Here is a 25,324-nt window from a genome sequence, read left to right on the forward strand (position 1 = left end):
ACTAAAAAGGAAAATGTTAGCGGGGATGTAGGACAACTGGGACACTAATGCATTATTGGTGGAGTTGTGAACTGATCAGTCACTCTAGAGAGCAATTTGGAATTACACTCAAAGAGCAATAAAATTGTGCATACATACTCCTTGATCTAACAATACCACTACTAGTTCTGTATCCCAAAGAAATCAGGAAAATGGGTAAAAAAAAACCCCACAGGTACAAAAAATATTTATAGTAGCTCTTTTCCTAGTGGCAAAGAACTGGAAATTGAGTGGATGCCCATCAATTGGGGAAATGGCTGAACAAGTTGTGGTGTATGAATGTAATGGAGTACTATTTTTCTATAAGAAAACATGACTTTAGGGGCAGCTAGGTGGTGTAGTGGATAAAGCACCGGCCCTGGAGTCAGGAGTACCTGGGTTCAAATCTGGTCTCAGACACTTAATAATTGCCTAGCTGTGTGGCCTTGGGCAAGCCACTTAGCCCCGTTTGCCTTGCAAAAACCTAAAAGAAAAAAGAAAGAAAGAAAAATAAAGAAAACATGACTTTAGAAAAGCCTGGAAAGACTTGCATGATGTAGAATGAAATGAGCAGAATCAGAAGAACATTCTATACACTAAAGCAGCACTGGATGATGATCAGCTATGATGGATGTGCTCATTTCAGCAGCATAATATCAAAGACAATTCTAAAAGATTTGTGATGGAAAATACCATCCATATCCAGAGAGGGAACTGTGGAGTTTAAATGCAGACCAAAACTTAGAATCTTCAATTTTTAAAAGTTGTCTTATATATTATGGCTTTTTTCCTGTCTAATGATTTTTCCTGTTTTGATTTGATTCTTCTTTCATAATATGATTAATGTGGATCTATATTTAGCATAATTATACATGTAGAGCCTTTATTAGATTGTTTTCTGTTGGGGGGAGAAGGGAAGGAGGGAGAAAAATGTGAACCTCAAAACTTTAGAAAAATGATTGCTGAAAATTACTGTTGCATATACTTAGAAAAATAAATAAATAAAATATTTTTTAAAAAGAAGTCTTGGGGCTGCTAGGTGGCACAGTGGATAGAGCACCGGCCCTGGAGTCAGAAGTACCTGAGTTCAAATCCAGCCTCAGACACTTAATAATTACCTAGCTGTGTGGCCTTGCGTAAGCCACTTAACCTTATTGCCTTGCAAAAAAAAAGTCTGGGGAAAATACAAAGGGGGCAGATTATAAAGAACGCTAAATGTCAAATAAGATTTTGTTTTTGGTTCTTGAAATGATGGGGGGGGCAGTGGAAGTCACTGAGCATGAGGTAGCTGCCAGTCCTACCCTTTAGAAACTTACTTAGCTTGGCAGCATGAAAGGTGGGTTAGAAGGGGGAGAGACCTGAAGCAGGAAGAGCAACCTTCTAACAGAGATTATAGTAAGAGGTGATGGGGCCCTGAGTCAAGGCTGAGTGGTGAGAAGGGGACATGGACAAGGACTATTGGGAAGGGGGAAGAGTGAGGGTGATGACCACCTGGTTGCAAACCTGGGTAACTAGGGGCTGATGGTGTCAGTAATGAGGAAATTAGGAAGAAGGGAGGGATTAGAAAAAAGATAATGAAACTTTGTTTTGGCCTCATTGAGTTTCAGATGTCTACAAGAGACCTAACTGGATATGTCCAAGAGGCAGGAGAGAGGTCAGGCTGGATGAAGCCAGAGCTGATGAAATTACCAAGTGAAAGAGTAAAGAAGGAAAAGAGAAAGGGGTCCAGAAAGCAACATGAAAAAGATTTGGGGGGTTTCAGTGGTCTGCAAGCTCTATATGAGCCAGAAGTATGAAAAAAAGCAGTTTGTAAAAACATAACCCCTTCTTAGACTGCATTAAGACTGGTGGGAAGGAATGAGCCTTTGCTAATGTACTCATTAATGTTATCATTTTATAATTCATAATATTTCATTTGATCCTCACAACAAGAGGTAGGTGCTGTTATTATCCTTACTTTACAGCTGAGAAAACTGAGGCAAAGATTAACTGACTTGCCCAGGATCACACAGCTAATAAAAGAAGCCAGATTTGAACCCAGGTGTTTTAGGACTTGGGCAGCTAGTTATAAATCTGACCTCAGATTTTATTTATTTATTTATTTCCTAACTAAGGCGAGTCACTTCATTCTGTTTACCTCAATCTCCTCATCTGCAAAATGATCTGGAGAAGGAAATGGCAAACCATTTCTTTGCCAAGAAAACCCCCAAATGGGGTCACAAGCTGTCAAACATAATGACTCAAAAACAACAATTCCATCATTCTGACCATTGCATCATCCAACTGCCTAAGAGAGAGGCATAGCTCCCAGGAAGAGGAAGATCACCCCCATCTGAAGTCTTGTATAGTGCTGAACACCACATTTTAGGAAAGGCAGTGATTACATGGAGAATTTTGCAGAGGAAGGTGAACCAAGATGGCAGACTACCATGAATGGAGACCGCATGAAAACTGGTTAAAAGGAACTGGGAATAAAAAAAGGAAGTGGGATAAAAAAGGCTCGAGAGATCTATGTCAGTTGGGTCTTAGTATTCAGCTTGTCTTAGACTCCAGGAAAACAATTCCCTGCCCCAACTTTTCCACCCCCAACTGATCATCTGAAATCTCACCACCACTAAGACTGACTCAGGTTTGGAATATTCAGTATATTCTCAACAAAGCTTCTCCCCTTTGAGTGAAGGTCTAGAGGGAGGAGAATTGAGGCCTCCCAAAGCATTCCTTTATAGCACTAACTCCATTTTCCAATAACCCCAGAGACTGGGTACCCCTATTCCCCCACCCTTTTCAGTTTCCTTTTGTGTCCTGCCTTCCCCCATTAGATTGTAAGCTCCTTGATGGCAGAGGCTATCTCTTTTTCTTATTTGAATACCCATAGTACTTAGTGCAGAGTAGGCACTTAATAAATGTATATTGATTTGAGTTATTTGCATCCCTAGTGTTTAGCACAATAGCAATGGTAACTGGTGATAAATGAATGCTGATTCAATCGATTGAATTGAAAGGTTGGTCTGTGGAAGAGGAATTAGCCTTATCCTTCTGCTTGCCCTAGAAAAATAGGACCGGCATGATGGGCAACAGTGGTCAAGATGCCCCTGTAGGTTTGGCATCAGGGCAGACTTCCTAGGTTTGAACTGTCCCAAATTTAAATGATCTTCCTGGGGAGAGAAGGACTCCTGCCTCCTTGGATGGCTTCAGGTCAAACATATTCCAGAGGATTCTGGAATATTTCTAAGCCCCCAGCAACATAAAATTGAGTGATTCTTTGGTTCAAACTTCTAAGAGAAAGAGTTGAGTTTGATGACTCATTGGATTCCAAATCCTAGCCATCTTTTCCCCATCCTTCATGTTTTCCCACAGAGCATCAAGAGATGACTTTGCCTCCCAACTCTCTCAGAGGTCTTTGGACATCCATGGAGATAGGCTCCTGGCAGCCTCTTCCAGCCCTGACCTCTCTCCTGCCTCTTGGACATGTCCAACTAGGTCTCTTCAACAGACAGAAATGACAGGAAACTAGTCATGGGAAGGCCTGAAGGACCTGTCTGACCTTGCTCTTGGCAAAGTTCACCTTCTAGGCTTCTGGGCCCCACATACCACCAGTGAGAGACGAAGGTTGAGATGGAGAATCCAATGCATGGGAAAGTCAGTGAAGTCCACCCTTTCCATGCTCTTCCTCTCTCCATCCAACATTCACTCACCCTCTGCATCCACTGTCTCCTTCATGACAATCTCCACTCTGTCTACATGGTGTCTGTTCCAGAGTCGGTCCAGGGCTCTCCAGTTCTGGTCTCGGAAGGGCAGGATCTGGGCCACTGCCTGTCAAGAAAGAAGAGGGGCTGAGCTCACCAGGTCCATCAGGAAGAAGCCACAGGAAAGTCCTCCAGACCTAATGATTTCCCTTCTGGAACCACTCCCTGGTCATTGGAATTGGATGAGGGATGGATAGAAGGACAGGATTAATTCCTTATTGATAGTGTTACCATATTCTTTTGGTCTGGTCTGATGATGTTATCAGAGGAGGGAACTCCTAGTGTTAAGATTCACTCCACCAATGCAGTCTAGTTACTTGTCACTGTTTTATCCTTGGGGAGGTTCACTCAACCAATTAGTTAAAATCAATTTAAACCAGATTAAAAGGCAATCCTGCTTCAACCCTCCTTCTCAGGAATATGGAATCCTAGATTGAGAAGCCATTTGTCTAGCTGCCATTTTACAAAAGCCAGATGGGGCCAGAGAGAAAGGACTTGTCCCAAGTCATACAGATGGTGTCAGAGGCAGGATACAAGTGTTCCAACTTTTAAATCTGCTCTTTCTACTATATCAGCATCTCAAACTTAGAAAAGAGTCCAGGAATACAACCCATCTGACCCTCTCATTGGACAAAAGAGAAACTCTAGCAACTTAGGGGATTCATCCAAGATGATCCAGGAAGCAAACAGCAGAGATGGCATTTGAATCTAGATTTTTAGCCTCCAATCAGCCCCCTTTTCCTGGTGTCATTCAATTCCCCAGGCTAGCTCTTTCCTCTCCTTTTTATATTTTCCTTTCTTTTTTTGAGAGGATCCAGAGTTGGGCCTTCAGGATTCCCCAGGAAGAGACTTCTTCTACTGACAAAAAAACCCCACAAGAACTCTTTCCTGTTTACTGTCTTAGCAAGTTGCCTAGCATATTGAGGATCTGAAGAAGGAAAAGAAGGGAAAAAGGGGTAGTTATTAAGTGCCTACTATTTGCAGGGCAATGTGCTAATTTTATACTTTATAATTATTATCTCATTCCATTCTCACAGCAACCCTGGGAGGTAATGGTCTACTATTATTCTTATTCTGTAACTGGAGAAACTGAGGCAGATAGAGGCTAAGTCTGGGGTCACACAGCTAGTAAGTGTCTAAGGCTGGATTGGAATTCAGGTTTTCCTGACTCCAGGCCTGGTGCTCAATCTACTATACCACCTAGCCGCTCATATAATACACATATATAATACATTTATGATATTATATATATAACACATGAATTACATAATACACATAATATGCATATGATAAATATATCTATTATACTGTTTCCATATATGTATTAGACATAACCTAACATTAGTATTTTAATTTTTTGACTATCAAATTCTCTCTCTCTCTCTCTCTCTCTCTCTCTCTCTCTCTCTCTCTCTCTCTCTCTCTCTCTCTCTCCCCCCTCCTTATCTTTCCCCCCACCCACTGAGGAGGCAGACAATATTAAAGTCGGAGGACCAGAAGGGCAAAGAGATTTGTTCAGCCACACTCTCATTCAAATTGACTCCAAATGCATTACAGAGGCAGTGGCTAAGCAGCCTGGATAAGAAAGCTCTACCAGCTGTGGGTCACCACTTGGCCTCTCACCTGCTTGCCAAGATAGTGGTCCACACGATACATCTCCTCCTCTCTAAAGAAGGTCCCGAGCTCCTTGGAGAGCTCTTGGGCCGAACGGCGGTCATGCCCAAAGGGCTTCTCAAGGACCACACGCAGCCAGGCGTCCGGGCCCGGCCGGCAGCTACTGTTGATGTGCTGGGCGATGCTTGCATAGGCGAAGGCAGGTACAGAAAAGTAGAAGATCCTTCCATATTCTCGAAGCCCCAACTGCTGGAGCCGGGCTTCGATGTCCTTGCTTAGGGTCACATAGTCCTCGGCTGTCTGCAGCTGCCGGTATTGGCTCAGCTGCAGAAACTGGCCCTTGAGTTGGAGACAGCGCTCAGGGAGTATGTCCGGGGGGCAGGAAAGTTTGTCCAGGGCCTGGGTCATGAGCCGCTGCCCCTGCTCAGGTGGAGTCAGAGCAGCTCCGTGGAAGCTAAAGCTGTGACCACGGCCCACCTCGTCTAGGTAGAGCTGGAAGAGTCCCTGCCACAGGTACTTCTTGGCCAGGTCCCCCGTGGCTCCCAGGAGGATGATGGACACATGGCCTTGGGGTTCCAGTGCTAAGACAGACCCCAGGAGAGAGGCCGCACAGATGATGATCCTCAGCATCTTGAGTCCTAGGCAGCAAGGGGACACAAGGAGACAGAAAACAAGAAAAGATCAGAGGCTGGGCTCAGGGCTTCCAAGTCATCCAAGTGTTTCCTGCTGGGCAGGAAACATCTACATGACTTATAACCACTTGTTTACCTGGGAAATCCCTCTAGACTTCGGCCTTCATCATCAAGCATGGTTCTGGCTCAGCCAGGGCAAAGCTCATGTTTGCTGATGGTAGAGAAGGTTACTCCCCCATAGGGGTCACAGACTGGGGGGTTGCCCAGAGGCTGTGCCAGACAAGCAGAAGAGGCAGGCAGCAGCCACAGCAACAGGGGAAGGCAGTTTAGGCCTGGGGAGGAGAAGGTCATCAGGCCCAAATCCCTCACTGCCCAGAGAAGGAGTTGGAACCCAGGGCTGCAGGGTTACTTGTGCAAAGGTTCATAGGTAGTTAAGAGCAAAAGCAGAATTTACCCAAAACCAGATTTCAAAATCAGGGCTCTTCCCAGCTACATGGCAGCCTGCATCAACTTAGGACACCCCAACTCAGATGCCAGTGCAAAAAAACAGGAACCAGGGCAGGGTAACCTGAAAGGCCACTGAGACAAAACATGCTTCAGAAGAAAGGATGTGAAAACTCTGACATCCTGTGTTCTAAGTTCACTCCCAGCTCTGACACCCTATGTTCTAAACTCACTCCCAGCTTGGACATCCTGCATTCTAAGCTCGCTTCCAGCTCTAACATCCTATGTTCTAAACTCACTCCCAGCTTGGACATACTGCGTTCTAAGCTCGCTCCCAGCTCTGACATACTGGGTTCTAAGAACTCTCCCGGCTCTGACATCCTACGTTCTAAGGACCCTCCCAGCTCTAACATCCTGTGCTCTAAAGATCCTCCCAGATCTGATATCCTGAGTTCTAAGGCCCTCCAGGTCCGGCATTCTGTGTTCTAGAGCCCCTTCCAGGTCTGGCATTCTTTGTTCTAATTCCCCCACCCCCGTCACTCTCTCACCTACTTTACAGATGAGCAAAGAGGGACCCTGAGTGGAAGTCACTTATAAGCTCAGAGATCTAGAACTAGAAGGGAGCCCAAAGGCATTCACTCTAGGGCCTTCATTTTACAGATGGGGAAACTGAGCCCCAAGGAGTTAAAGTAGATTTGCCAAAATATACACAAGGCTACAGAAGAAGGATATGATCCACCCAATATCCAATGAGTTGCCAAATCTTGTTTTTTCTACATCTTAAATTTGTTCTCTGTCTCCACTCACATGACCACCACATTAATATCATCTAGCTATTTCTTATTATGGAAAGATATGTACAAAAGACATATAAAGAAGAGGGGGGTCAGCTAGGTGGCATAGTGAATAGAGCACTGGCCCTGGACTCAGGAGTACCTGGGTTCAAATCCAGTCTCAGACACTTATTACCTAGCTGTGTGACATTGAGCAAGCCACTTAACCCTATTGGCTTGTAAAAACTGTGGGGGGGGGGGGCTTGGCAGCTAGGTGGCAACATAATGCACAGGGCTAGATCTGGAGGCAGGGGGACCTGGACTTAAATATGATCTCAGATACTCATTAGCTGTATGACTGCTTGCCTCAGCTTCCTCATTTGTAAAATGAGTTGGAGAAGGAAATGGCAAATCACTCTAGTATCTTTATTTAAAAAAACTCTAAATGGGGTCACAACTGAAAAATAACTGAAATTTCCTCCTAAATTCATTAGAACAAATTGTTTCCCATATTAGAATGTAAGTCCCTAGAGGGGAGAGAGACAGTTTTGCTTTTGTTTATGTATTCTCTCAAGCCTAGCCTAGCAAGTAGTATACTATAAGTGCCTAATAAATGCTTGAATGAAGGAATGAAAGTATCTATAGCACTTAGCATAAGAGTACATAGTCTGATATATAGCAGGTGCTCAATAAATATGTCAAGAAATGCATGAAAGACATCCCCAACACTTAGTGTCTGGAATCTGGAAGGTGTTTAATAAATGCTTCCTGACTGACTGATTCCAAATTCCAAGCTTCTCAGAGCTATTTCATTCTAAGTGGTTCCATGGTAACTTTCCCCTTTTTAAGTAAGTATCAAGTCTCTTTGATCTGTAGTCTAAATTCATTTTAAAAAATGTGCTAGAGGCAGAGAGAGGAAGTAAGGGAAGGGGAAAGACCTCAATAAATGAGGTAGGGTGCAGTGAATAGAGCACTGGCCCTGGAGACAGGAGGACTTGAGTTCAAATCCAATCTCAGACAAGTAATAATCACCTAGCAGTGTGACTTTGAGCAAATCACTTAACTCCATTGCCTTGCAAAAAAATAAAAAATAAAATAAATGAGGTGGGAGGGAGGGAGACCAGGTTCAGATGGGGTCCAGAGCTCTATTAACCCAGTAAGCAAAATCACAGCTTTTCAAAGTTGGTCCTACTTCACATAGATCTTTAGAGCTAGTGGGGACATTAGAAATTCACTTATCCAACCTCTCACTTTACAAAGAAGAAAACTGAGGCCCAGAGAGATGACTTACCCAGGGTCACACAGGTAATGAACAAAAGAATTGGGATGGAAACCCAGGTCTACTAACCCCAAATTCCTCCTACTTTCCACTATACCCTTTTGTCTTCTGAGGAAAGATCCTTCCTGCAATATCCTTGAAAAGTCATTGGTGAGACAGCTAGGTGGGGCAGTAGATAGAGCACCTGAGTTCAAATCAGACCTTAATAATTGCCTAGTTGTGTGACCTTGAGCAAGTCACTTAAACCCATTGCCTTACATATATTTTAAAAAAATTTTTAAAAAGAAAAGTCATTGGAAATAAATTAAAGGGGGGGGTTCTAGAAACACCAGCTAGAACCTCCTTCCTTTCTTTTCAAAGGTGGGGGGCTGTGAGTGTAGAATGCTGCACACATGTCTAACTTTGGGTAGCATTGATCAACAAACATTATTAAATACCTATTATATATAGTAGGTACTATGATAAGAGCTGAGGATACAAAGAAAGGCAAAAGACAGTCATTGCCCTCAAGGAGCTTACAGTCTGATGGAGACAACTATGTATAAACAGATATATATATATATATATATATATATATATATATATATATATATATATATATATATAAATATATATATATATATATTAACTGGAACAAAATTCAGTAGAGGAAAAGCACTTGTATTAAGGGGAAAGACTTTCTGTAGAAGGTGGGATTTTAGCTTGGAAGTGGAGAAGGAGAATATTCTAGGAATATGGGGGACTGCATGAGTAAGAGCCCCGAGATGGGAGTTGAGGGGGGCAGTCAGGGAAAATGCCTAGTGTTAGAAATAGAGGGTCTTAAGGAATGTCTAGGAACACTGAGGAAGCCAATATCGCTGCATTAAAGAGCATGTGAGGGAGTGTTAATTCTGCTGAATTATTTATATTTTTTGGAAGCAGTGACTTTCCCAGAGTCACATAGTCAGCATCTGACTGTATTTGAGCTCAGCTCCTCCTGGGTCAGTTCTCTGTCTCCTGCACCACCTAGCTGCTCCTGAGTTATCCTTTAATAATTTAAGTGATGTGTTCTGGCCTTGAAGTCAAGAAGACAGGAGTTCAAATTCTATCAGCTAACCAATTTTGCAAATCGCTTCACTTCTCAATCCTCTTAGGCAACTCTCTAAGATCATAAATTGCCCTAGATGTCAACCCTCATTGATGGAGAGATATTCCTCATTCAGAAGCTTCCTCATCAATGAAATCACAAGTTCAGTCCCTAATCCATAAGAGATGGGTGGGAGAGGCAGAAGGCTAAATTAGAAAATGTAGGTGATTGTTAAAAACAAAAGATATATCAATAAAAGGAAAAGCCAAGCAATACCAGCTAGGGCCGACCAGTTCCATTCTCAGTGAGTCTCTGGGGACCCTGCACTCACCCAACTTCCTCTCTCCAAGGTGCTGGAGCCCTGGCCAGAAACCAGGTTCCTGCAGCCCCCTGGCGACTGCCAGGCAGCCTAAGGAATGTGTACTGAGGTTGTACCCTGCGTCTGCCATCTGGCAGCTACTGCTGTTGTTTCTCCTGGCTATTCTGGGAGTGGTGTATTTTTTTTCCCTTTCCCCTCTCTGCTTCTCTCCTCACTGACCTTGCAGGTTTTTCCTTCTCTTCAAAGCAGAGGGATCTCTAGAGGGGGAAACCTGCAGAGGACCAAGGAATGGGGTACAGGCAGAAAAGGCAACCCCACCATGTACTGAGGGGGGTAAAGAGAAGAGAAGGTATGGGTGAAAAGGTAGAGGGACATTGCCTCATTGTCCCTGTCCTGAAGCACTGACCTAGAGGAGACAATAACAGAGATGGGGGAGATTAAGCCTTCTGAAATATAGAGAAGAGCTCTGAATCTTAGTCAATCCTAACAAACAGTGCCTAGCCCACAGGAAGAGACACATCAGACTGAATTAAATGAACTTGGTGACCTCTAAAGCAGAGTTCTTAACCATCTGTGTATCATGGGCCCCTTTGGCACACTGGTTAATCTGGTATGTATGTCCCTCTCAGAATAATGTTCATAAATAATTGAAGGATATACTAAATGGCAGACTTTTTTTCCTCCCAAATTCAGAGACCCCTAAACTCTGTGCAAATCTTTTAGATCTAAATGCTATTATTTTTCTTAGGCCAGTAGGTTCTTCTATAATGGGAGGCTTCCAGCATTCTGAACTGTTTCACGGAGCCAGAAGGCTCCATAGACAGTCAAGCACCTCCCTTCCCTGCCCATCCCACAGTCCTTTGCAGAAGTGGGGGGCCTAGGGATATGGAGCACTGCTTATAATATCAGAATTTTCCAAATGTAGGTTAGTCTTACTGAATTTATCCTTTTTCCCATCTTTTTTTAATTTTTTATTAAAAGAGATGGCTCTCTGGGAGACAAAGAAGATGGCAAAATCAGAGAAGACACATTAGAAAATGTCAATGATATAAAAACAAAATATAACAATAAGCATCTTTGGGGGAGAGGCTGGCAGAATTTAAATAACTTGCTATTAAGTATCTGAAGTACAATTTGAACTCTTCTGATTTTATCCATGTCCTACCCAGCTGTCCCTAAGTATTTATTTTTAAAAGAAAAGGGTGAAACCAACCAAATGCTTTCCCATGAGTTCCTCCATCTACAATAAACCGACCAATTAACAAATATTTATTAAGTTCTTATTGTATGCTTAACATTAGAGACATAAAGAAAATAAAAAACACAGTCCCCATCCTCCAGGAGCCCACATGCTAATGGGAGAGATTATGACTTTACAGTCTAACCATACCAGCCTCGTACAAGTCTCTGCAGCTTTCATCTCTGAGCCTTTGAAGCAAGGATTAAATGCCTTTCTGATCTCCCAGCTGCCAATACCTTCTCCCCCACCCCAAATTACTTACATCTATTTGGTATAAGGAAAGTAAACTGAGGCATGGAGGAAAAAAGACTTTCTCACAAGACAGAGTCAATCAGGAAAAGAAGGCAGATAAGTAAGCTCTAGGGTCAATACTGAGCAAGGACCCAGAGAGGGAGGGAGCTATTGGGCAAGTCTTTAGGATAGTCACTCAAGTTGGAGCCTATGGTCTAATCCTCTGTTCCCCTAATAGCTAAGCTCCCAGTTCCCTTTTTAAAGCACAGCATCTCCCACTCTTCTGGCCTAGTTCCTCGGAGACAAAGAAGGAGTAGGCAGGCTGCTGGGCACAGCTAAATCTGTGGACTTTTAGGACCTGTTCTTCACCCGAAAAGAGAAAGCATCCCTCTGGATACTGGACCATAATATAGAACCCATATACAAAAGCCTATTCAAATTCTACCAAGAGAAACAGAACAAGTCAGTGTCGGGAAATCAGGAGACCTGAGCTTCAGACCCATAGTACTCTCCCAGGGATCAGGGGGGGCCATCAGCAAAATCACTACCCCATTTTTGGCTCTGATGTTCTCCTAACCAAAATGAAGGGGCTAGATGTAAGGATGATCCCTTTGGCAAGGTCCTCTCAGCTGTGACATTCTCTGTTTTAAGGGCCCTCCCAGCTCTGACATTCTGTGTTCTAATCCCAGCTCTGACATCCTGAGTTCTAAGGACCCTCCCAGCTCTGACATCCTGTGTCCTAAGGACCCTCCCAGCTTTGACATCCTGTGTCCTAAGGGTCCTCCCAGCTCTGACATCCTGTGTTCTAAGGACCCTCCCAGCTCTGACATTCTATGTTCTAAGGTCCCTCCCAGCTCTGACATCCTGTGTTCTAAGGACCCTCCCAGCCTTGACATCCTGCGTCCTAAGGGTCCTCCCAGCTCTGACATCCTGTGTTCTGAGGACCTTCCCAGCTCTGACATTCTCTGTTCTCAAGCTTCTCTCTTGATCTGAAGTTCCAAGTCTTTATGAAAAGGCTGTGACTATTCATAATACAGAAGCATTTTTCCCTTTCCCAAAATCCCCTTAAGAATTCCCATAGTGAAGTGAGTACTTAATCTTACTCATTACCTATCCAAAATGGGGCAAAAAAATTTAAATAAAAGACTGAAAAACAAGGCCAATGACAAAAGAGCTTTCCAAAGGGATGATGCAGCAAATCTGAAATCATGATCTACTTGGGGCTCAATTTTCAAAAACTACTCTGCTCAGCAGACGGCTGCTGGGCAGTGGAGACAATGTGTCCAGAAGGAATTATTTAGGCAACTAGTTCTGCTATGAACAAGTGACCCTGGGGAAGAAATTGAATGTGACTTTCAAGGAGCAACAGAAAATCATAGACTTAAGACTGGAAGGGGTCTTAGACTATCAGTCAATCAACCAATCAATCCATCACCAAGGGTTTTGTTAAACACTTACTAGTAACTAGGTGCTAAGAGCAGAAGATGCCAAAAAAGGCAAAAGATTGCAGGCCCCAAGGGAGCTCACAATTGAATGGAGATAGTTCAGGAGAGAGTTCAGATAGGTCTAAAAACTTGGAAGGGGGAAAGATGATATCATTATCTCCATATAATCTGTTTCCTTTGTAACCCTCTCTATTTTTTTTTTTTGGTGGCTGCTATTGTTGAATTGTTTCAGTCATGTCTGATCTCATTTGGAATTTTCTTGGCAGAGATCCTAGAGTGGTTTGCCACTTCCTTTTCCAACTCATTTTACAGATGAGGAAACTGAGGCAAATTGGGTTAAGTCCAGGGTCCTGATTTGAACTCAGGATGATAAGTCTTTCTGATTCCTATCCCTATTCATTGTGCCTAGCTGCCCTCTATTTTACATTCTTTATATTTTACTTTATGTATTTTAAAAAAACTGATTTTTAGGAAGGAGTCCATAAGGAAATGAGAACACAAAACACATAAATAAAATAATTCTTTCCCATAAAGACCTTACATTCCATAAGAGAAAATAACACGGACCCAAATAAATACATATTATATAAATAAAAGATAAAAACAATTTAAAGAACTACCAGCTTGGGTAGGAAGGAAGGAATCAGGAAAGGCCTCTGAGAGAGGATGGAAATTGAGTTCAGTTTTGAATGAAATTAGGCATTTTAAAGGTTGACGTGAAGAGGGAGTTCATTCCAGGCATTACTCCTTATTTTACAGATGAGGAAACTAAGTTTCAGATAGAGACAGCTAGGTAGCCCCATAATAGATAGAACACCAAACTTAGAAGCAGGAAGACCTGAGTTCAAATTTGACTTCTTATGATAACACTTATTAATTGCATGATCCTGGGCAAGTCACTTAACCTCTGCTCAACTCAGTTTCTTCTCTATAAAATGAGCTACAAAAGGAAATGACAAACCATTCTCTTATCTTTGGCCAAAAGAAGTCCTAACGAGTTGGATGTGACTGAACAACAACAAATATCCCCAGACATGACTTAAAAACAAAAATATAAATATTACTAGTATTATTATTCCATGATTTGCCCAAATTCACACAAGGAGCAATATATGAGGAATCTAGGTGAGGATTCTGACTTTGTTACTTGCTCTGTGACTTCGATAGTCATCTTTAAGTCAATTGTAGAAGAGAATAAACAACATCCTTTCCTGCTCTAAATCATAAAATCATAGTCTAGTGCCCAGAGTCCATCTACTCTATTCCCTTATCTTACAAATAAGAATGTCAAAGCTCTTTGAGGTTAAGTGTTTCCGCCAAGTTTATACAAGTGGAATTTGAACCCAGATCCTGCATCCAGAACAAGTGTCCTTACCTCTAAAACACAGTAACTATGATTGATTCCTGTTTCCCTAGAGGAGTCTAGGAAAGTTTTCTCTGCCCCTCTACCTAGGGCTAGCAAAACTCCATTCAGGTGTTTGGGGAACAGACTCACCTTTGTGAGGAAGGGGATCTGCCAGGCTCCTAAAGGGTCTGTGGGGGTGGGGGCCCCACTAAAGGCTCCGGATGGGAGGTTCAACTCTCCTTCTCCCCTCAGCTCTCCCTAGTGAGAGAAGCAGAGTGCCACAGGTCATCAGAGGGAAATTTTCTCTGATCAACGATTACAGACCAAACAGCAGCCTGGGGCACAGCCCAGCCAACAGGGTGATTTCTGGTAAATTGGATGAGGAAATGGATCTCAAGTCTCCTTTCCCAGCAAGGGAGAGGCCGACAGAGGAGGGTCCGCCTCCAGTTCCCACCCCCCACCCCCCCACTGCCCCTTAACTCTGTCTCATCAGGGAGGGTGATAGGAGAAAAAGTAAGGGTGGACAGTTTTCTCTTAAATTCCTCTTTTAGACCTGGAAAGTTATCATAAATGTGCACAGGAGTGAAATACCAAGCATTTTCTTTGTCGAAAAAAAAAAAAAGGATCAGCTTTGAGAGAGAACAGCACAGGTATGATGGATATGACGGTTAGGGTCAGATTCTGAAAATTCTGCCTCTGACAATAGTTGTGGAAGCCTCAGTTTCCTCATTTATAAAAATAGGAGCTTCTAAACCAATGATTTCTTTGGTCTGAAGTGAACCCAAATAAGGAATGTGCTGTCTTAGGGAACTGCCTACTGAACTGAGAGATAGTCAATAGTCAGCAAACATTTATTAAAAATCTATTATAAAGGGGTGGCTAGGTGGCGTAGTGGATAAAGCACCGGCCCTGGAGTCAGGAGGACCTGAATTCAAATTCGACCTCAGACACTTAATAATTACCTAGCTGTGTGGCCTTGGGCAAGCCACTTAACCCCATTGCCTTGCAAAAACCTAAAAAAACAAACAAACAAAAGAATCTATTATAGAGGAAAAAACCACAGAATCTGAATGTACACTATGTTCACTTTTTAAAAACTTCTCTTTTTGTTTTCCTTCCTATTCCATGGTTTTCTTTCTTTCCCCCTTACTCCTAATTCTTCTTACACAAAATGACAAATATGTAAACCTGTTAAAAACAAATGGACATGTATAACTTTTACTGACAAGGGAAGGAGGAAGGGAAGGGAGGGATGTAGAAAAATGTGGAACTTATAAATTTGCAAATGGATGAATGTTAAAAAAAAACATAGCATATAATTGAAAAAATAAAATAAAATATCAAGGAAAAGAGTGTATTATGATCTAGGAACTGTATTGAATGATGGAGATAAAAATATAGGAAGGGGGTGGGTAAAAGAGGAAGGAGGTTTTCATTTCATTTTCCAATTCATCACTTCTTTTGCACAGCCCTGCCTCACTTAAATCCAATTCACTTGCAAGTCAAGATATCACCCTCCTGAGGTCATTGGTCCTCTTTGAGAATGAAGAATGGACAAAAACTTCATTTGGGTTACCAGAGTCATAGATTTTGTTCAGGAGGGGGTCTCTTTTGTTGATGTTTAGTCATATTCAATCATGCCTGAATCTTCATGGCCCTATTGAAGGTTTTTCTTGGCAAAAATACTTGTTTGCCATTTTCTCTCCCAGCTCATTTTACAGATGAAGAAACTGAGGCAAACAGAGTGAGATGATTTGCCCAGAGTCACACAGCTAGTAAATATCTAACGGGGGATTGGAATTCAGTAAGATGAGTTTACCTGACTCCAGGCTTGGCACTTTCATCCATCATACCAGCTAGCTGCCCCTGGGGGTTTCAGCTGCCTTCCAATTCAACTCTTTCATTTTACAGATCAAGAAACTGAGCACAAACTGAGCACTACTGTGTCAGTAAGGGCTTAATAATTGTTCATTGATTGACCAGTCCAGATATACCAAGTCTGATAAATAGCTGAGTCTGGATTAGAACACAGATCTTGCCCTATACTCCTTTCCCAAAGACCTATAAAGGCAGGAGGGGGTGTTCAGAGGATCTTCCTGCTAGAATCCTCCCTCAGCAGTGGAGGTGACCCAAGGCTATCCAAAGCTATGCCAGCTGAGCCCAAGTTCTAGCCAAGTCCCCACCAGGCCAGAAAGGCTTTGGGCAGGGCCTGGCAGAGCTCTGTCTGCAGAGACTGGCCACCAGAAGATTGGATGTGGCGTGATGGAGTTTTTGGCTTCAAAAACTCTGCTAAAGCATTGAAAGGTTCCAATCTGCGTCAGCGGAGAAAGTCCAAACCATGGCTCCTTAAGACATCTAAGGACATCTTGTACAGAGAGCAATAGATATATAGTTTCATAGGTTGAACATGGGGGTAATTCCATTTCTTCAGCATTTTCAAATTTGTGGATTTTATTTTTTAACTTTGAGTTCTGGGTACCTAACACAGTGCTCCCCATATAACAAGGGCTTACTGATCTCTTGATGATTCATTGGTTTGCTTTCCTCAAACCAACTCTCCCCTGTAATGAATCTAAGTGCTCTTGTCTTCACTTTAAAGATAAGAAAACTGAGGCTTTGGGAGGTGAAGAGATTTGTCCAAGGTCACACAGCTAATTAGGGTGTAAACTAGAATTCATCTTTCATCTCCATAATCTATCCTCCACTCAGATGCTAAATTAATCTGACCATGTCCTTCCCCTACTTGAAAATGATCAGTGGTTCCTTGTTGCCATTAGGATCAAATATAAAAATCTTCTGCCTGTCATTTAAAGTCCTTCCTGACGTGGTGCCCACCAACTTTTCTGGGTCTTTGATAGTCTAGACCAGACTATGTGACTGTTGGGCAGCTTGTTAGCCCAGGGAAAAGAATATCTTATCTTCCTGAGTTTCAATTCAGCCTCAGATACTTATCACCTGTGTGACCCTGGGCAAGTCATTTAACCTTGTTTGCCTCAGTTTCCTCACCTGTAAAATGAACTAGAGGAGAAAATGGCAAACCTTCATTTCTGCCAAGAAAACCCCAAATGGGGCAATTGAATCACTATAATACTAGCTGACCGTTGCAAACCACTCTGGACCTTATATGTCCTCAGCTAAGTAACTGTGCCTTTGAGCCTCCAGTTTCTAATCTGTCAAAGTATCAGAGACAGAATTCCAAACTATACATCAGCTGATTACAGACCCAGTACTTTTTCCTCCAATACACCCACATCATGACAGGTAGTCAATCACATTGGTACAAGGGAAAAGATCTGAAATTGGAGGCTCTAAATTCAAATTCTGACCTTGCTACTTACAACCTTTGTGACCCTTGGCAAATCATTTACTCTGTAGTATAAGACAGTAAGCACTTAATTAATGATCATCAATTGGCTGGTCAAGTTACCACATCTAGTAAATGCCTGAACCTGGATTCCAGTTTCTTCACTTGCAGAATGAGGGTAACTGGTTATTGCCCAAAGACCCTTCTAGTTCTCAATGGATGTCATCCTATCTCACAGCAAGGAATCAAGAGCAGGTATGCATGACCACAGGAAGCCAGGGTCCCCAGACTCAGGGTCTGACCCAAATTCAACTGTGAGGGCTGCCAGCAAGGCTACACCAGCAGGTCTCCAAGGGTAGACCCAGAAGGAAGCTGGAGAGGATTAGGCCCCAAGAGTTATAAGCATGTCTCTGCCTCTCTCATGGTGTCACCTCTCATGGTGACCTACAAACAGGGGTATTTGGGGGCGGGGAGGGAAGGGGACAGTGGGGGAAGGATAATTGCCAAACCTTCTATTTGGGTAGTGATGACTGCAACTATTGGACAAATGGCCTTGGACCTGCCTGTCCAAGTGAGATTAGTTGTCCGAAGGGTCATTTACCCAGGGCAGTATCTGAAATCAGACACAGTTCCCTTCCATTGAAAATTGTGTGAGCAGAGGATCCCTAAAACACACAGGACTCAATTTACCCTCAAACAAACACTTCTCTGCCATAGAGAAGGGAATTTTCTGATGTTAAATATCATCCATATATTAAAAAACTCTTAGCACAAGGTCTCCCTTTTTGTTGTCACCTTCTCCCTGGTACATCAAGTTCCCCAAACTGCCCCACTGAATGCCTTCTGGCTCATCCTTCCAAATTGGTTCTTGATGCTTAGACCAGATCTGAAGTCAGGAGTCAGACCCTAAAGTCTCCCCTCTCTGCACAGATTCAAAGGGTATAATCTAAGTGTATTCTGCATAGTTTTATTTGGATATTTATTATTTTAATTTTTCTCAATTGCATGAAACTACACATTTTAACATTCATCTTTAAAAATTTTGAATTCCAAATTCTCTCCCTTCCTCTCTCCTGCCATCTCCTTGAGATTATAGCTGTGCAGTCATCTGCATACAGAGTATAAAACCCACCCATCCTTCCCCTCCTGAGGGACATCCCTGCTTCTGATGAGATCCCCCAGATCCCCCCCCCATTCTTCTAGTCCCCCAGATCACCACATTAGGGTCAGTTTTTCCTGTTTTCTTTCCCTCATCCCCCATTTCCAAACATCTGCTCCTTTTCTCTACCTGATTCTCCATGTTTGGACCACTTCCCTTGCCTCTTCTCCACTTACTGATTGCACATTTAAGTCCAAACTAAAATCGTACCTGCTACAGGAAGCCTCCCCAACTCCTCTTCATTTCAGTGCCTATTTTCTTGGATAGAGTTTGCATTGTATATATTCACACGTTGTCTGTTCTGTTAGACTGTAAGCTCCTTGAGGGCAGAGGCTGTCTTTTGACCCTTTTTTAAATCTCCAGGGCTTAGCATATAGTAGGTAATTAATAAATATTTCTGATTGATTTTGTCAAATTTTTACCACCACAAACTCTTATATCCATCTCTCTTTCTCACTCTTTCTCTTTTTTCCTTTTTTGCCTGTCTGTCTCTTTGTCTCTATCTCTCCCTCCCCTCCACCTGTCATCTATTTCTTTTTTCTATCTCTGTCTCCTGTGTCTGTTTTCATCTCTCCCTATCTGTGTTTGTATCTCTCTCTTTACACACACACACACACACACACACACACACACACACACACACACACACACCCCTTCCTTTCCTCTACCTCTTGCCTGCACCATCATAACTCCTGGCCTTTACCATCTCAGTCTCTACACAATTGACAAAGTGATTTTCCTAAAACATAGATTTGATCACATCCCTCCTCTGCTCATGTATGCACCAGCTCCCTTTTGCCTTGGGAATGACAGAGTCCTCAGGTTGGCATTTAAAGCCTTCTATCACCTGGCTCCCACCTATCTTCCTGATTTTATTTTCCATTCCTCCCCTTCATAGGTTCTCCATTCCAATCTATCTCCAGAAGCTGGGGTGGCCGGGGGGGGGGGGGGGACACTACAGGTGCAGAAAGGCACATACACTGTGGGCTGTGCCTTGATTTGTTTTTGATTAACTGTACTTGCTTGTTATATTGGTGAGGGTGGGGAGGAATAAAAATCTTGGGGAAATAACCCTGATGTTAAAAAAAAAAGAACATCAATAAACTTTTTTTTTTAGGTTTTTGCAAGGCAATGGAGTTAAATGACTTGCCCAAGGCCACATAGCTAGGTAATTATTAAGTGTCTGAGACCATATCTGAACTCAGGTCCTCCTGACTCCAGGGCCAGTGCTCTATCCACTGCACCACCTAGCTGCCCCATCAATAAACTTTCAAAGCACAGCAAACAGCATAAGGATAATACATATTGAATGTAAAAAACAAACAAACCATAAACTAGACTATTTGTTTTGCATAAAAGGCCCTCCACTCCCTTCTTCCCTTTCAAGCCTTTTTAAAAGAGCTCTCCCAGGTCTGGAATGGGCTTCCTCTTCCCATTCCCCTCAGTCTTCCAGTTGTAACACACAGCTCAGGTGCCCCTCCAGCACTGGTTTCATACACATACACAAATACATACACAGAGACGAAGACACAATTAGATATGCATGCACACAGACATATAAACACACAGACATAGAGACACACAAATACACACATACATATACAGACATTGATCACACACATACACACACACACACACACACACACACACACACCCCAGTTATCAGTTCTCACTCTCCCAACTGAAAATACGTTGGTTTATTTCTTTATTGTTTCTAGATCCTGAATACAAAATCCTTATCAGAGAAATTTGATAAAAAGACTCCTTCCCACCCAACCACTTTCTTATCTTAGTTGTATTAATCTTTTCTGTACAAAAGGTCTGAAAATACTTTGTATCTGAGTGCCCCCCAATAGATAACTGAGGACAAGGATAATTTCCTTTGTCTCAATACACTCAGATCCTAACAGTACTTGGATATTTGTCATGTGAACTTAGAAGTTGCCCCCTCTCCCAAAACAACACCAGTTCTAATTTAAAGTGCTAGGGAGTGGTCTGGGGCAGAGACAGGTTTAATGTCTCACCCAGGCTCTCACAGCCAGAAGCAGGACTTAAGTCTAAAACCTATTTCACAGATGTTTTTCTCAGATGCTGAACTAACAAATATTATTAAATATTATTAATAAATATTTGCTCAGTTGAATTAGGAATATAACAAACCTGTGAAACAAGTTTTGAATTTGGAAATGGAAGATATTGGTTCAAATCCTGCCCCTGCTTCTTACTATGGATGTGAATGGGCAAGTCTCTTCCTTCCCTCACTCCAACTGACAAGGAGAATAGGAGTAGAAGATCTCAAAACCCCTTTCAGATTTAAGTCCACTAAGAGATTCCAACGAGAAGCAAACCACCATTTGGTGGTTTGCAAACTTCAGCTCAAAATGCTTCAATGGAACCTTAAGCAGTATGGTAGCTAGGGGAAGGCCTTTTCCTGAGTTGAAATCTGGCCTCCAGCTGTGTGACCCTAGGCAAGTCACTTCACCCTGTTTGCCTCAGTTTCCTCATCTATAAAATGAGCTACAGAAGGAAATGGCAAACTACTCCATTATCTTTTTCCAAGAAAACCTCAAATACAGCCACATAATTAAAATGACTAAAAATGAGTAGCATATTCAATTATCCTGGGGATTTGCAATACATTTTTGTTATTGAAAAGGGTTTGTGGAATCAAAAAAAAAAGGGGAGAACCACTGGTGTAGAGAATGGAACATTTGTCTTATATTCTGGAAGACCTGTGTTCAAATCTTGTCCCAGCTTGAACATATATATTAAAATACATGGCCATAAATTTGTGACCCTTAACATTTCAGTGTCCTGGACTTCACCTAAAGACTATCAATTCAATTCAACAAGCACATTTTAGGCCTCGGGAATTAAAAGATAAAAGGAGGCAGTCCCAGCAGCAAAGTCTCTGATAAGAAAGCATTGCAGGAATAATGACTTCACAATCAGAGTTGAATACCACCTATTACTGATGATGAAGGGAGTTTCCATGCTGGGAGAACACCAGACCCAGGATCTTTCACTCAAGAGGAAGCCTTCCTAACTCACTCTAGGCCAGGACCAGAGCCACCAGGTGGCATCATTCCATGTGCCAACACTGCAGCTCTCCCCACTCTGCAGAGGCATCTGGGCACCCATTCAGGGACTGACAGGGCTCTCCAAGCTGCATTGGCCTTTACCCTCAGAGAGGACACTTCACCCCCGGCTGATTGCCAGGGGGACACTTTAAAATGGTGGAGAATGGTGTGTCCGGCTGCCAACGATGAAGCAGAAAATTATACAAGTCCTGCCAAGCATTCAATTCAATTAAACCAATGGATATTAAACTCCTACCTCGTAAAAAATGAGAGGCAATCTGTCATTGTGGATAGACAGTTTCCTCAGTCAGGAAGACATGAGTTCAAGTCTTAACTCAACGCAGGCCCATGACACCTCAGGACCATAGACAGCTCTCTAAGAGGAACTATACTGCAGAAGGGTGGCTAATATTTTGCTTAATTGGGATCATATTGTTTGACTTTCATGGAGAAGAGAGATTTTGGAACTCAAGTTTTTTAAAACATGAATGTTCTTGACTAATAGAGAAATGTTTAACATAGTTGTATGTGTATAACCTATATCAGATTACTGGCTATCCTGGAGAGAGGAGAGGGAGGCCGAAAAATGGGAAACTCAAAATCTTACAAAAAATGAATGTTGAAAACTAACTTTGTATGCAATTGGGAAGAACAAAATAAGTTTAAAAAAATCTGAAATGACATAAGATAATTAGGATTTTTAAAAATCACAGTTGCTAATAAGAGGAACATTGCATACACACACGTGCACATATGAGGACGATGTTTGTCCTTTGTTCTAGAAGAACATGGTATCACATGTCATGACAAGCACATGAATTGGATTTGAGTGAGAAGGCTTTGCTAACCCTAACCTTAACCCTAACCCTCTTTCTCCTCTAGAGCCACCTGGGTCCAGTGACCAGATATGAATCAGGACAAGTGGGAGACGGCCCTGGATGGGAGACAATCAGGGTTAAGTGACTTGCCCAAGGTCACAGAGCTAGTCAGTGTCAAGGGTCTGAGATCTGATTCAAACTCTGGTCCTCCTGACTCAAAGGCCAGTGCTCTATCCACCTCACCAATTAGCTTCCCATATCTAAATAGCTATATATGGGTTCTACATGTACAATCATGTTGAATATATTTACATATTACTTGATGATAAATATTTTATATATGTCTATAGATATGTTATATACACATATAGCACATCTATACAAATACACATACAAACACACACAAAACACACATACATATATATATAAATATATATATATACACATATATACATATATATATATATATACACACACACACACACACTAGATACATGCTAGATATACACAAGGAAGATGCTAACATCATCAGTGAAAAAGAGCACTGGGTTCAGAGTTGGAGGCCCCAGGTTCAAATAGACTTGTTCCCTGCAAGCAGAGTCCTGCCATGGAAAGTGGATTGGCTCTAGGGCCAGGATCTGGGTTCAAATCCCAGTCTAGGTAGACTAGGTCTATGACTGATCGGCTCCCTTGACCTCTGAGCCTTTCTTTTTCTCGGGCTCCCTGACTTCTGAGCTCTAGCGCTGTCTTTGGCGGCAGAAGCTCTGAGTTTGAATCCTTAAGCACCGGATGCCCTTGGGGAGGTCAAGGTCTCCTCGGGCCACAAGGTTGCCCCCTCCAACCCCGTTGGGGGTGAGCGGGGCGGGGCGCGGCTCACAAGGGCCTCCGGCGGGGAACGCCTGGCAGAGGTCTGGGCTGGTTCTTTCCCAGTCTCTCGAGGCTCTAGGCGGGCTCGCCTCTGGGGCCTGGGTATCTGGTGCCCGCGCTCTCAAGAACGCCTGTCGGACTGGGGGGGGGGGGGGGGGCTCCGCCCTGGCCCCGGGTTTGCAGATTCTCGGGGTGGCCCGCCGGGTCAGGGCCGGCTTGGGCCTGGGGGCGGCCGCGGCCCGGACCTCCACGGAGCCGCGCTGCGGGCCGGGCCCCGCGGCTTCAGGGCGGGGCGGGGCGGGGGCCGGGCCGGTGGTCGCCCGCCGCGGCGCCCGGGGCATTGTGGGAGGCTGCCAATGTCAAGTACAAGAGGACTCGGGGCCTGCGCCTGGGGCGGGGGGGGCCGCCGTGGAAGCGGGTCCCCCGCCCGGGCCCGGCCGGCCCCGAGCCAGCCCCGGGCGAGCCTCGGGCGCGGCGTGGCAGCCCCGGCCGACAGGTGCAGGCGCCGCCCGGCGCGGCTCCGTTCCGCTACGCGCGGGGGGATCGGGGGCGCTGCCCCCCGCGCGGCCCCCCTCCCCGCGCGGCCCCCCAGGAGGCCCGGGAGGGGCGCTCGGCCCGGGCCCCTACTCACCCCGGGGTGCGGAAGCGCCGGGGAACGCGGGCCAAGGCGCCGGCGGGCCGACGGGGGCCGGGGCAGGCGGCGCGGGGGGCGGCCCCGGCGGGGGGCGGGCCCTCGGGGAAGTCTTTGGTTCGGGGCTCCCCGCGGCTCGCTGGCCGGCGCGGGCGGGCGGGCGGGCGGCAGAGAGCGGGCGGGGCCCCGCCCAGAGCCCGCAGGGGCCGCCTCCGAGCAGGGCGCGGGTGCGAGGGCGGCCCCCCACCTCCCCGCGCCCCGCATGCCGTGAGGCCGAGTCCGTCCTCGGTCAAGATCGCGCCCCGCGCCCGCTCCTGCCCTCGCGGCGCGCCGGCCGGCTTGGCCCTCGCAGCAAGACTAGGCCGGGACCTTGGTCAAATGTCGGGGGGGGGGGGAGGAGGAGGAGGGGGAGGAGGAGGAGGAGGGGGGGAGGAGGAGGAGGAGGAGGAGGGGGGGGAGGAGGAGGAGGAGGAGGAGGAGAGGGGGGGAGGAGGAGGGGGGGGAGGAGGAGGAGGAGGGGGAGGAGGAGGGGGAGGGGGAGGAGGAAGAGGAGGAGGAGGAGGGGGAGGAGGAGGAGGAGGAGGGGGAGGAGGAGGAGGAGGAGGGGGAGGAGGGGGAGGAGGAGGGGGAGGGGGAGGAGGAGGAGGAGGAGGAGGAGGAGGAAGAGGAAGAGTCCCCCTCCCGCCCCTGTAGAGGAATGGTCGGAGAGTGTGAGCGGGAAGGGTTGGGGTGAAGCTATCTAAAATCCCATGAGAAGCCCCTGGGTCACACTCCCTCCTCTACCCAGCAGCTCCTCTCATAAACATAGCTGGAGAGAGAGAGAGAGAGAGAGAGAGAGAGAGAGAGACAGAGAGACAGAGAGAGAGACAGAGAGACAGAGAGACAGAGAGACAGAGAGACAGAGAGACAGAGACAGACAGAGACAGACAGAGAGAGACAGAGAGACAGAGTTCCTGTATTTATATATAGATAGGGGAGGAGAAAGAAAGAAGAGAGAAAGTGGGAGGGAGAAGAGGGAGGACAAAGAGAGAAGGGGAGGGTGAGAGAGAAAGGGGGGGGGGGGAGAAGAGAAGAGAAAGAAAAGGAGACAGAAGGGAGGAGGGGCAGCTAGGTGCCATAGCGGATAGAGTGCAAGGTCTGGAGTCAGGAAGACCTGAATTCAAATTTTGAGTCAGGGACTCACTAGCTGTGTCACCCTGGGCAAGTCATTTATTTACCCTGTTTGCCTCTTATTTCTCATCTGTAAAATGATGGAAAAGGACATGGCAGATCATCCCTATATCTGCCAAGAAAATCCCCAAAAGGGGTCAGAT

General features: G+C 44.6%; 1 protein-coding gene across 4 annotated transcripts in view; it reads right to left on the bottom strand.

Annotated features, from left to right (window-relative positions):
- Window positions 1-24,091, bottom strand: part of H6PD (hexose-6-phosphate dehydrogenase/glucose 1-dehydrogenase) — a 52,504-nt gene extending 28,413 nt beyond the window's left edge. Inside the window, exons 1-4 of one of the 4 annotated variants that reach the window (XM_074218518.1) lie at window positions 24,012-24,091; window positions 14,303-14,410; window positions 5,388-6,016; window positions 3,714-3,831 (exon numbers count right to left, since the gene is read on the bottom strand). In XM_074218518.1, coding sequence (XP_074074619.1) covers window positions 3,714-3,831; window positions 5,388-6,008 — 739 coding nt within the window. In that variant the 5' untranslated portion in view covers window positions 6,009-6,016; window positions 14,303-14,410; window positions 24,012-24,091. Of the gene's footprint in view, window positions 1-3,713; window positions 3,832-5,387; window positions 6,017-6,146; window positions 7,656-14,302; window positions 14,531-24,011 lie in introns of those variants that run through there. The other 3 variants (XM_074218520.1, XM_074218519.1, XM_074218521.1) reach the window with 3 other exon arrangements.
- Between the last annotated feature and the right edge of the window lie 1,233 nt (window positions 24,092-25,324).

The sequence above is a fragment of the Macrotis lagotis genome, chromosome 1, assembly GCF_037893015.1.
Source record: "Macrotis lagotis isolate mMagLag1 chromosome 1, bilby.v1.9.chrom.fasta, whole genome shotgun sequence".
In the NCBI taxonomy this organism is placed as follows: domain Eukaryota; kingdom Metazoa; phylum Chordata; class Mammalia; order Peramelemorphia; family Peramelidae; genus Macrotis; species Macrotis lagotis.